The sequence below is a fragment of the Nipponia nippon genome, unplaced genomic scaffold (genome assembly GCF_047370975.1).
Source record: "Nipponia nippon isolate SJK-2023a ecotype South Korea unplaced genomic scaffold, ASM4737097v1 scaffold_16, whole genome shotgun sequence".
Lineage (NCBI taxonomy): Eukaryota > Metazoa > Chordata > Aves > Pelecaniformes > Threskiornithidae > Nipponia > Nipponia nippon.
In genome coordinates, this window is record NW_028262332.1 from 7,583,582 (window position 1) to 7,595,987 (window position 12,406).

Consider the following 12,406-nt stretch of genomic DNA (forward strand, 5'->3'; position numbering starts at 1 on the left):
ATTATGCTATTCCTTAGCAGCAAGTAGAGATTCCTGCAGCAGTAATTAGAGATAATTAAAGCCTCTCTACAAACTTATGCTAGTTCAGCAAGCTGGAAATTCCAAAATGAAATGGATTTTCAAGAAGTTACGTAATCAAAACAAGGATTTTTTTTTTCTTTTTATATATGCCTAGCAAGGCACTAAAACCTGAGATCAGAACAGCAAGTAACATAAGTGAACAAGTGACTCCTTTATGCTCAATTTTGAAAATAAAGGGGGAAGTAAGCACTGAAATGTGGAAGTGGATCCTGTGTGATCTGCCAGAAAACCAAAAAAAGGCTGTCCACAGCAGAGAAGTGTCCAACTTCTCAGTTCTGCTTCCAGATCTGAAAGCTGGCTTGGCCCTTCTAAAATAAACCTTGTTCCTCACTATGCAGTAGGAGATGAGCGCACACCGCTTCCAAATGCTGACCTGTTGATGGGCAGACACATTCGCGCCTACCCAGACAGCCACACATCTGCTGATGCTCCAAGCTGACCAGACATAAGCCAGCTCCAACTGGAAGGCCAAAATAACTTTAAGTCTTACAACAAAGTAGAGACCGATATAGCCATGCCGCTCAGCGGGGCTTAATAGCTCAGGCTTAGCACTGCATGGACATGCCTGCATCGCTTCCAGCCTAGGCTGGCTCGCAGCGCGGGCAGAGCAGGCATCCGAGACCTTCCCCCCATCCGCACAGGCACGCTACTTTGGCTGGAAGGCAACAGGTACCGAGGGTTTAAATATTGCTTGAAGCGCAAGGACAGCGGGTGTCCAAGTCTCGTGTGATGAGACTACACAACTCTATCCTGGATCCGGTGATAACACAGCTCTCCATGGGATCGTGCAGATTCATTAAGTGATAACAGAATGAACCGTCTCGTTATTTGCTGGGGTATTACAGTTCAGATACCACAGCGCAGATTTTCACGTACTGCAAATTGCTGCTGAATTCCAACACTAACAGCAGCTGAGACTTTACGCTGAACTCTTTTTCTCTACCCTGCTGTGCAAATTTAAGATCAGCTTTACTTTTCAAATCTGGAGCTTAAAGGGCATATTGTGCAAAATAATCCTGGAAAATCTGTCTTCTTTAGGTGATGAGAATAGTTTGTTTCAAAGATGTTTGTTTAAAAGGCTTTATAAGTAATAGTAGATTATAGTATCTGTGTTTGAGCAACATTAAAGAGATACTCAGAGAATGAAAACACCACACCAAGACTCCTGAAAATGTGACAGCCAAACCTTGGGAGATCCAATTCATTTTTGCATTCAGCTCCAGTTAATAAAAACTAAGCTGAGTTTGAGTGCAGTGAAAGATGCCTGTTCCTGATACACTAATCCAGGTGAAACACCTGCTGCAGTTCTCAAAACTCTACCCCAACTTTCCTTCTGTACTTGATCTAAATATTCCCCTTTAGATTCAGCCCTGCTGTTGAAAGAGGCTTAACTTCCTTTACAGTTTGCAAAATAAGGTTCCCAAGAGATATGATGGTCTCTCTGCTGGTGCCCTGAGCCCAGGTCAAGCAAACTTTTAACTGCAGTGCTAGGACAGCTGAACGAACAGCCTCTGTGACCATCAGCCCAGAGACGAGCCTGGGAAACAGAAATAATGGGTACCAAAAGCTTACCGGGAAGCAGAAGGAAAGCCAACAGCTTTCCCTGGGTGGGGCGGGGAGGGAATGCTATAAGCAGGTCTCACAAAGGATACAAAGGTTTCTGTTAAACGTTTCCATTAGTTATGTAAAGTTAATCTCCAGAAAACTGAGTTTAGCTCATCACCTGTTCCACACCCTAATCCAACTGCTGAAAGCGGTGATGTATCACTGACGAATGCCTTGAAATTTATGATAAAAGATGGAGCTGGAGTCTTTGATTCTCTGTGGGCATTGAAAGGAAGCATTTCCATTCTATTTTGCCTAGACAGAAACTATGCAAACTCCATCTTGTAATCTGCACAGGAGACTGGGAATGACTTGCTGAAAATGTAATACAACGCTCAATGAAGATTTACTGTTTCTTCCCATTCATCCAAATGCCAGGGTGAGCATTTCAGAATTGCACACTAAGAGCCAAACCGTTTGTGTTAGTCTTTAACCAGCGCACCAAGCAGGATCATTTCACTTATGGAGCAGTGGATTTAAGAGGTAGTTTACTGAAGGCAAGAATAGGATCTTTGTATTTTACCTGCACTTGAAAACCTCTTTCAACCAGATCTCTTCTAAAATACATTATTATATACTTTATATAATATAATTTACAATATTTGTCTCATGTACCTTGACTCCATCCAGAACAGCTTTTATGACACCCTTCACTGTTGTCACCATCTCCTTGTCTTCTGAATTCACACCTTCCAGCATCACTTGATCAGACCAGCGAATTAGATTGGCCAGACTCTGGTACACGCGGCTATAGCAGGACGAGATGGCAGAACTGGACGGCAGGGGAGGAAAGAGTTGAGGAAAAAGAACAAAATGAAATTACGGAGATACTATCAAATGTTTCGGGAGTGCTTGATTTAAAGCACATTTGACGCTGTTAAAGATGTGATTGTTCTCCTTTTCTCTCTGACATTCAGAATTTGTGTTTAGCAGGTGACAAAGGCCGGGTTTCTCCTCCGCTGCAGTTGCTCTCCTGTCCTCCAGCACCAAATGGGATGACAGTACAAACAATCAACACTTTATTCTCAGTTAACAGAAGGAATTATCTGGGCTGCAGGTTAACACAGCAATGCTAAAAAGAACATGATTTCCATTTAAACAGCTCCGTCCTCTGCCTTAACTTCAAAGGTAAATATTTAAGTCCTATACTTAAGTCTAAGTTATATTATATCAGTTTTATCTATGCTTTCCTTCTTCCTTATTTACTCTCCCAAAAAATGTCTGGGATAATTGAGAGCTGACTGTATTCATTCCTTTACAAATCATTTCCTCACTGTTTATAATGCCTGAAAACATATAATTAAAGCCTGCTTCTTTACAGAAATGGAACTGAATGAATTTCAGGTTTGGAATAGGAAGGGTGTTGCTTTGTTTTGTTTTTAATGAGAAACAGAATTGAAGCTATTGTTCTGAAGGGGAAAAAAAAAGGAATTTTGGAAGGATGACAACTCTAAATAAAAGTTAACTGTAACAACAGTGCTCACAGGCATTTTCCTGGCCATTCCGAAAACACTTACTTCATTACTAAACAAGGTGTGTTAACAGTGCTGCTGATGGCAACGCTTCAACAATTCTTTGTAAAGCTAAATCAATTTCAAACTGCATCAAAACCATAAACAGATAAGAGAAGGTGTAATCTTACCATCATTACTGATACAAGCGTTCCAAATCGCCCCATTTCTCTTTGGTATCCATTTTACACTGGCTTAACTCCAGTAATTTCATTATCCGTGAGAAGAGAATCAAGCCCACAAGCTTCAATGAGATTATTTAGGTGACTGAAATTTGCAGGACCGGGGAAAGAACTATTGTCAAGTTACAACCAGGGGGATACAAACAGCGGCAAGTACTTTTTTGTTTGGCTGTTTGTTTTTTTTTTAAAAGCATGCTGCTTGCCATTTGTTCTAATTTCAAATGACATTAGCTTGGTAGGAGATATTTCCTAAATAGGGCCCTCCCCCATCTCTAAGGCTTTGATTTCTCTGCCATTAATCTTCAGCCTGCTTCCTTCTAAGGAGGCGGTAATTGAAAGCCAATTTTGTGCTAGATTTAATTACTTTTTTCCTTGATGCAAATGCTTCCCCTAAAGCGAAAAGAAGTCCAGCAATAATCGTAGGGCTTTCTACCACACTGACACAATTCTTGCTCACTTTTCTTGAGGGAGATTTGCTATCAAAATCACCCCTTTGTGTCCTGCCACTACTCAAAAGAAATAAAGTGCACAGGTAGGCACGAAAGGACATGGCTTTTTGAGAATGCCAGATCCCTTTTTTCTGTGAGGCTGAACAAGGCAGAAGATACATAATGGGATCTGTGCTGTAATACATACCGTTTCCAGAAAGAGAGACTTCTCACTATGTCGAGGACTCCAATGACTACCAACTATGAAAATTCTGCTTATATGGGTAAATACGGATATCCAACTGTCAAGGTTGCATTAGTTCACTACTAAGAGAGAGCGTATAAGGAATTTGACGAATAGAACTGTCTGAAATACTGCTGCTGCTGAAGACCACTTAGTTGATATTTATTTCCAAATATATTCTCGGAAGGAAAGATCACCCAGCGAACACCCAGTGGATACACAAATCAAAGCAAGCAACTATAAAGATGACATGTTCTATCCTAAAAATATTTGCTGACATTTTACATGTTCTCCTGGTGTAAGGGGAATGTTCATTCTTTCTTTTATTAAGTGAAAGCAGGTGCTTGTCAGGAATTTAATGGCTGTGGGAAACCTGATAGCAACTGAAGAACCTTTTGTGTCTCTGTCCAGAAGCCTGATGAATGTTCCCATTCCAACAGCTATTGCTCTTTGTAGTTCTACAGATCTAACCTGAATTAGGTTAGGTCTCTCCTGTCCCAGCCACAGCTCTGATACTCACCCATTGCCTCCTTCCTTTCGTACTGTCAGATACAACCCTGGCCTATGCATTAGGGCCAAACACAGCCAAGCATCTCTGTTTGCAAAATATTTGGCACCCTACTGCAGTCTCGACCACACTGTAAGCCTTTCTTGCACCAGAATTGAAATAAGCATCCTGAAACAAAAATTTTGGAGATGCTTAATGGGAAAACAAATAGGAACACCACAAAAACTGGCAGGATTTCAGGAACCAAACACCTGCATTTCTCTGCCTAGTTTTGTGCTTTTCTCTGTCTGCGCTAATTTTGCTCTTTCTATATTATTCAACGACGTTTGCTTGTTTTGTGTGAATCAATTATTCCAGCATCTATGGGATGAACAGCAGCTGTATCTCTATGGCTTGGCAACTCTACAAATTCTTATATCCATGCCGAGCTTTGCTGTGGCAAATTTGTACTTCTTTTCTGGCTTCAAACCCACTGTCTAACTGGTCAAAACATAACACACATCATCTGTTAAAACATAAAACAAATAATCTGTTGAGAGCGCATAGGAATGAACTTGGCCTGGTTAATCTACTGAAGTACATCTGTTTACTTCTGTATCTGATCCAGTAAAATCAAAAAAAGCAGTTAAGAGTGCAGGCTCAGACTTCTCTAGTATCAGGATGGATAAACTGAACACAAAGAGGGATTACTTTGAAGATAAACTCTTTTTCAGGTGAAAGCTATTGGATTTGTTAGCTTTTAGGATATCATCATGGACTGCAGAAACAGTACAGCATCTGAGGAGAATCCCCTGCTAGTAAATGATGAATTTCCAAGTTTATGCTAAGAATCAGCCCTTCCTCCTCTCTGAAACCATTCCGATTTGCTTTATCTTTCCACAGCACGGGCTTCTTCGCAGCAGGGAATCTGCTTTTAAATTATGTTTGAAAACTACCACATAATTAGTAAAAATAGCCGTCACTTCATTAGCCACTGCAGCATTCCTGTCTCCTGCATGATGCGATTCTTCGGACACAAGAAGGGGAGAAGCTGGGAGCCTGCTGGTCTGTCACAGACCCAAAACCCAAGAAGGAAACTCACCTTTGCTGGATGCGTGGATCGGTTTGCACCAAGGGCAGGATGGCTTCCAGCACTTTACTTGCTGAGCCTGGCAGCATCTCTAATACTTTCTTATCAATTGCCATTTTGTCCACAATAGTCTTAAAGTAGCGCAACGCACTGACGACCTCCTTCTCCTTCTCCTCTAGCCATGATACATTCTGAAGAGGAGGAAAAAAGGAGAGATATGTTAAAACCTCAGGATTTTTAAGGGCAAGGTTACTTTAACTTACCTGAAATACAGCAACCTTGAACGAGGTACATTCCATGAGGACTGGAGAAAACCCCTTCTACCACAAACACTTTTAAATTGAATTACTACTCTGTCAAAAGAACAGTCAGTGCAAAATTGCACCCACGCTTTAACTTTCTGAATTACGTGCATTCCAAACTGAAGGCTAATCTTGATCAGTTTTAGGCCAAGATTAACACTACTGATGACATGAAGGGCACTGCTTTGAAACCCACATGCCAAACTGGGAGGGTGAAAGAAAAATAGTATATCATTACTACCTGCACTCGGTAATGCAAGAAAGGAAGCAACAGCTACTGGTTTTAAATAGAGCTGCCCCTCTGATGAGATCAAAATCCTTTTACCTTAAGCACATCTCACTATCAAAACGTCTTTTCAATCAGTAAATGCAGTGGATCAGCCAAAGGGAAAAACAAATCAAAAACAGAAAAACTTCCAAACTCCAGAACAATCCAAACAAGATGCCTCCATTTTTGTACTCATCCCTGATAGTTTCAACGACATATGCGGTGTTCACCTGTATTATTCCTTGTAATTCTGCTGACTCCAATATGCCTACTTGTATGAAAGTGGGCGATAGTCTTGTCTCTCCATTTCCAAACAAAAAACTCCATTCTGATCAGCCTCCAACCTAAGTCATTCTGTGATGCTGCTGCAACAAGGGAACTCGCACGCTTTCCAGGGGGACAGACTGTGAAAGCTAAGTTTTGGCATCGGTGAATGAATGTTGCAGAAGGGAACAATTCATTGGAATAAAGCTGAGTTGTGGTCACCAACTTCTGTGCCACCACCAACACTAGAAGAGGAAATTCAGAAGTGATACATGATATCTTAATGGCATTCTGGACAGGGATATTTTTTAAAAGTTTACCAGAGTATGCCTGGAGGACTTTTAAAGCCACAAGTAGTTCCTAAGTGAGATTTAAATTAACTACTGAACACTGCTAGAAAAGGAGCAGAGAGCTTAGCAGAGTCAGGTTTCATCCATTATCTTCTCAGTAAATTCAGCTTCAAGAATTAATGACCTATGGGCGTTGTGTGCTCCCCATACTCTTGTCAGCTGCTAAACTGCTGCTTTTCTGCAAAATCAGGCCAGCAGCCCAAAAGGTTTTAGGAAGAACAATTTATAGGCAGCACTGGTTAGTAATTTGGGGCCAGTTGCATAAAAGGATTAGAGTCCCAAGTCCCATCTAGCTCCAACTTTAGAAGTCCCAATCCAAGATCTGCAAACCACCCTGTCATTTTCCATCTCACCTGGGAAGTGCCCAAACTCTGCTGCCGCTTCCACTTTTTGACAATATTGCTTGCCAGAAACCTCAAGTTCTGCTCTGCAGCCCACAGCACCCCAAACTCCCCTGCTGAGGAGCATCCCGGCAACTCAATGATGTCGAAAATGCCGCTTCCCATTTTTCAGCATGTGCCCTAACCACTGCACACTTTATTCCAGGATACGGAGAGGCTCAGTCCCTCCCATGAAGGTTTTGCACTTCATATGAAATGATCACACATTTCAGGGATGAGGGAGCCCGTATATTCCCCAAGCGAGTATGACTATGGCCCAGTGGTCAGAGCTCTCAAACTGGAGTGAAAAAATGTGGATTGCAGTTCCTGCTCTGATGGTTGTTTATGTATTTCATTCGACAACTGTTTCCTGTAGAAAGGCTTGCGACTTAATAGCTTAAACACTCTCCTGGCGCAGAGGAGGGATGGGCTTCACTCTGAGAGTTCAGTGCTGAGAATGACAAGTGGAAACACAAATTCTTCCGCTGAGCACATCAAGGCATACAAATCCAGCCACCGGACACTATTTGGGACACAGCCCTTTCTTTGGAACTTCCCTTTTAGCTCTTTGAGTAACAATCCCATAAGAGCACTTTTTATGAAGGTCCACATTTTTGAGGTCCAAAGGTACCCTATATACGTATGTATACACATGCACACAAACACACCCAAAGAAAGCCTATACATCCTACACAGGATTGCAGGTTCTGCTACAGAGCTCAGATATGTAAATGTCAGTTGTTGCTACGAGGCTGAAGTTTCTGGTGTTCAGTGCTTTACTCACTGAGGCCTGAGAACAACAGCAATAAACGTAGAGAAAGGAATAATAACCTGGTGGGATGGATGGACATTAATACACTCCCGTGTCTGCATCTCACAAGACTAATGAGATTAAGCTCTTCCACCAGACATTTTAGTGTGTTCCTAAAGCCAAAGTAAACATGCAGTGGTACCCCTCTGGGTTGGCAGAGAGGACCTGAACTGATCTCTCATTTCATTTCTCAGTAGAGGTGAACTCGCCCCAGCAGTTACCTTACCCCAGCGAGAGAGCAGACTGGTAACTGGGAGCCGCTAAAGCGGCAGGACCGCTGGATTCACCCATTTCCCTTTTGGGCATTAAAGGAGATCAACTTAACGTTCAGGCAAAGCAGCATCTCCTCTCCACTCCCCTGCCTACCTGACACATAGAGATATTTTTGCATGATTTTTGAAGTTTTCCCTTAGATAATCGTTACAAATGCATCACGTATGAGATACAGCTGACCCAGAAAGGGTTGCAGCGAGCTGTACAGAATACACCTGATTACAAAAGCTGGAACGGTCCCTTTTTTTCCCTGCATTTTGGCAGTGAAAAGCCTATTATAACTTTATGCATATAGTGTTGAAGGACACTACTGTTCCTACAATATGCCCTACAATAAGAATCAAAGATAGGGTCCATGGGACAAAAGAAAGCTCTGAAAAAAACTCCCCCTACGTTGCCCAGATCTAGGTATAAAGGGGAAGAGGAGAAGATGTCTGCGTGGCTTGAGCATAACCTTCAGGTTACACGTAGTGATTTTGCATTAATTTTTAGTATTGCTATTTCTGCTCTACAGTGATTATCTACTTCAAAAGTATAAAAATAGCATCTTAAGCACTTAAGAGGGAAGAAAGGATGATATTTGGTTTATCAAGTGTGTCTTCTGACAGAAAATCTCCTGTTTGTCAACTGATGTCTGCATTCCAGTGAGAGAACCTGGTGACAACCCAGGCATATCCTCTTCTCCACTCCCTCCTCACAAAGCTAACAAGCTGACTACATCCAAATAATTGATTAGCTGGACAGTAGCTATTAAAATAGATAAGGAATGAGCCAGAAATCAACAATATTTCACAGTATAAAAATGTATACAGCTTAAATAATCATGTACGATAATAAAATTATTGCAAGTGTTTTGTTTCCCAATAAACAAACTCCCAACCTGTACATAAAAAAAGGTTTTACATGTTCAGCATGCCTTATCAGTAAATCCTCTTGCATTGTTTTTTAGAGAAAAGAAAGAAAAGCAAAAACTTCACTATTATTAACATGCTAATATATATTTGCTATAGAATAGCATTTTGAAAAGGGCTCTTCATTTTCTAATTTATTTAATATGTGGTTAGATATCAATTTAAAGGAAGGCCTCTAAATTATCTCAATATACCATCCTGTAACATCGTTGGAATTAAAAGCCTTCAAGGAGTACTCCCAGATTTTTTTTTTTTGTTTTATTTTTTAGTAGCAGTCAGCAATACAAGGCGCTCGGCTCCCTAGAAAGCATAGCCTCCTGAGGAAAAAAAACCTACAGCCTAGGAAATACAAGCCTCATCATCTTCCACCTGATGGTGCAGAACAAGGCTAGGAAGCCCTGCAGTGACTTCCCTGGGTGTTAAGAACATCACACAGCATAAGATAACTGTATCTTCCTGACTGCTCTCAATAACACAACAACCCTCAGCAGAGATTATCTAAACAAGTTTGCATGCCTGGCGCTGCACATTGGATGAGACTTTCAACAACAACTGGGAAAGATTTTGAATTATCATAAATAACCTTGACTATTCTTAACTTTGGGCTTAGATTTATACTTGAAAACTGACTGCAAGAGTACTGTTGCAGAGATAGTCTCCAGTCTACATCATCAGGTCACAGCAGCAGAGGAGATAACGCTTTGATAGGTTTGTGCTGGGAAAGAGTGGTGACCTCGGCTCTTAGAGGACTTGAAATACGTTGGGTCTGAGGAACGGTGTGCTGGAATCAGCAGCTGCTTGAACGCATCTGTTTGACTCTCCCTGCTGATGTCGTCAGGATTAAGCACATCTTTGGACCAGCTTCAAGGATGTGCTCGCCTGGGTTTTGGGGTTTTTAAAAGGATCACACCCCAAAACCAGGAAGTTATTTGGAAGCTGTAAGCCTAACCATAAGGTGTGCATGTGGGGAGGATGTGTCAGGCCATAAACTACATTCCATAATGAGATATTTAAACACTTATGGAAGGAGGTCTCATCAGGCTCTCCAAAGGGAAGTACACGCCTTAGTTGCTCTTAATTTATATAAAGTAACCCTGAGAATCCCTGAAGAATCTGCAGAATTCTGCAGAGGACAAAGTCACGCACTGAAAGCAGGGCCGCAGATTTTGATAAACTGAGTACCAGCAAGCAAGAAACCAGCAAGACTAACAGAACGTGTCCTTCGTGCTTACTTTGTTCGCTGACTTCTCTGGTGTTTTCACTGTCAGGTCAGCTTGCTTTCCTTTCTTTGAAGGGGTTCTCTTTATTTTTGGTGAATGAAACTTGCCCTTCAACTTCATAGTGAACGAGGAGAGATGGGAACGCTCAGAATCTAGAAAGACACAGAAATGCGTTACTGGATTAGGGTAAACTTGTTGAAACCAGGGAAGTTGTGTTACAGCGTTATCTGGAAGACCAGGCTATGAAAAACATTGCAACCATGTAAATTTATTGAGTGGAACAGGATAAAAAAAAAAAAATAATTTGTGGCTCCCTATTATGTTTCCAACCGCAATATCACCATCATTTCCCGCTTCCCCTCGGAGGCAGCAACGCTGCAGTGCAAAGGCAGGAACAGCGGGATTGCTACTGCTCTGTGCCTTGGAGAGAACAGGAAAAACACCTCTCTTAAAAGCACTTCTCTCCAGCAGATCCCAAAGTACTTTACAAAGGAGGTAATCATCGTCCCTCTTTTGCAGATGAGCAACTAAATCAAGGGGATGAAGTGACTTGTTCACAGACCTCTGGCAGAGCAGAGCGCCTGCCCGTGTCTTGGCTGGGGGTCAGTAGCCACCGTGGGTCTGCAGGCAGGGTCCTAGCCGGTACCCAGGACCGGTGGCTGCTTCAGGAAAGGAAAACAAGTCCAATGTAATGCCCTTCCCTGCTGCTGATCCCTACCTCCACCCACTTGGTAGCATCACCTTTGAATGCAGCTCCATGGAGAACGTGAACAAAAATGCCAGCCCTTGTCGTTCGCAATGGGTTTCACTTCAAATGTACCAGACAAACCAGAGAACAGGGGAACTGCTTCAGTACCGGGGCATCCTTGAAGAAGCGTAATTACAGAACTGCTCAACCCTTTAGAAAATTTTATTTTCATGGGGTTTTTTTAATATCTAAAAGCAGAAGTCTCAAAGGTTTGCAATCATGCCGTACGCAGGCTTACTGTTGAAATGTATTTTTATCTGTTTAGCCATGAAGCTAAATAAAACTAAGCTGCCTTGTAGAGAGCAATTTAGAATGTATTTTGAGCAAAGAGCACTTTAATAAATGAAGGTCTGACTTGCTCTCCAGTGACGCAGATAATTCAGCAGAAGACACCAAACTTGTCTTTAACTACATTATCAAGAAAAGTAAGCAGTTTTGCTGCATGTTTCATTTTTCTTATAGATTATTTAGGAATTGACTGCAGTGGCTGTAATGAGTCAAAACGACACAGTCCCATGCATGCAGCACTGCACCACCTTGTCAGCATGCAGACTGCAAACAGAAAAGGCTGCTGAGTCAAATCTAGCACCCAGAAGCTAAATACCACAGTGCAGCGCCAACACTGCCCCTCGTACTCAGAAATTACCTAACCACAACTCGAGGGAAGGAACCTGTGCTTGCCTCCCCGTAAGGGCTGTCTCCCTTGAAACGTGGTTTCCTGGTAACGCGTTAAGACCCTGCCATTAACACCTTCACCGGAGCCAAAACTCTGCTTAGATATGTCCTCTAGATCAAAATTTTGCAGGCATCCTATTAATGGAAGCTGTATCAGCACCGATTCTAATCTAGTCTGGCTGCAGACCTGCTTTCCGTTTACAGGAGTAAATGTTTTTTGAAGTTTTCTTTGTATCATGAAGTCCTGTTTAATGCACTGAGGAGGGAGGCACTAAAACCTTGGTCACTACCAATAAATCCAGACCTATCGGTTGGCCTCTGAAGAATCACTTACAGCAGCTGGCACCCTAACTTAGCAACAATTTACGTCATTGCTTTACATCCACAAGGGGATCTCCAAACCTTTAAAACCTCTCCGGCTCCACAGGCTGCTGAAGGTCACCACTGAAAACAGTTCCTGGCTGCTGTGATAATGCTCTTGTACTGCCCCCGCCCCCCTATAATTCGTATTTATTTCATACACCATGTAAGAATTTCTATATATGCACGTGTATGCACGCTTGCCAAGAGAAGTCA

At 42.1% G+C, this 12,406-nt stretch overlaps 1 protein-coding gene across 8 annotated transcripts in view; it reads right to left on the reverse strand.

Annotated features, from left to right (window-relative positions):
* Nucleotides 1-12,406, reverse strand: part of RAPGEF1 (Rap guanine nucleotide exchange factor 1) — an 89,747-nt gene that overhangs the window by 45,330 nt on the left and 32,011 nt on the right. For all 8 annotated transcript variants that reach the window (XR_015703688.1, XM_087752986.1, XM_087752989.1 and 5 more), the window contains 3 exons: nt 10,420-10,559; nt 5,641-5,819; nt 2,302-2,458 (listed from right to left, as the gene is read on the reverse strand). Coding sequence is in view for 7 of the 8 variants with exons in the window: in XM_087752986.1 (XP_087609112.1) it covers nt 2,302-2,458; nt 5,641-5,819; nt 10,420-10,559 (476 nt within the window). In the remaining variant the exon portion in view is untranslated. The remainder of the gene's footprint in view (nt 1-2,301; nt 2,459-5,640; nt 5,820-10,419; nt 10,560-12,406) is intronic.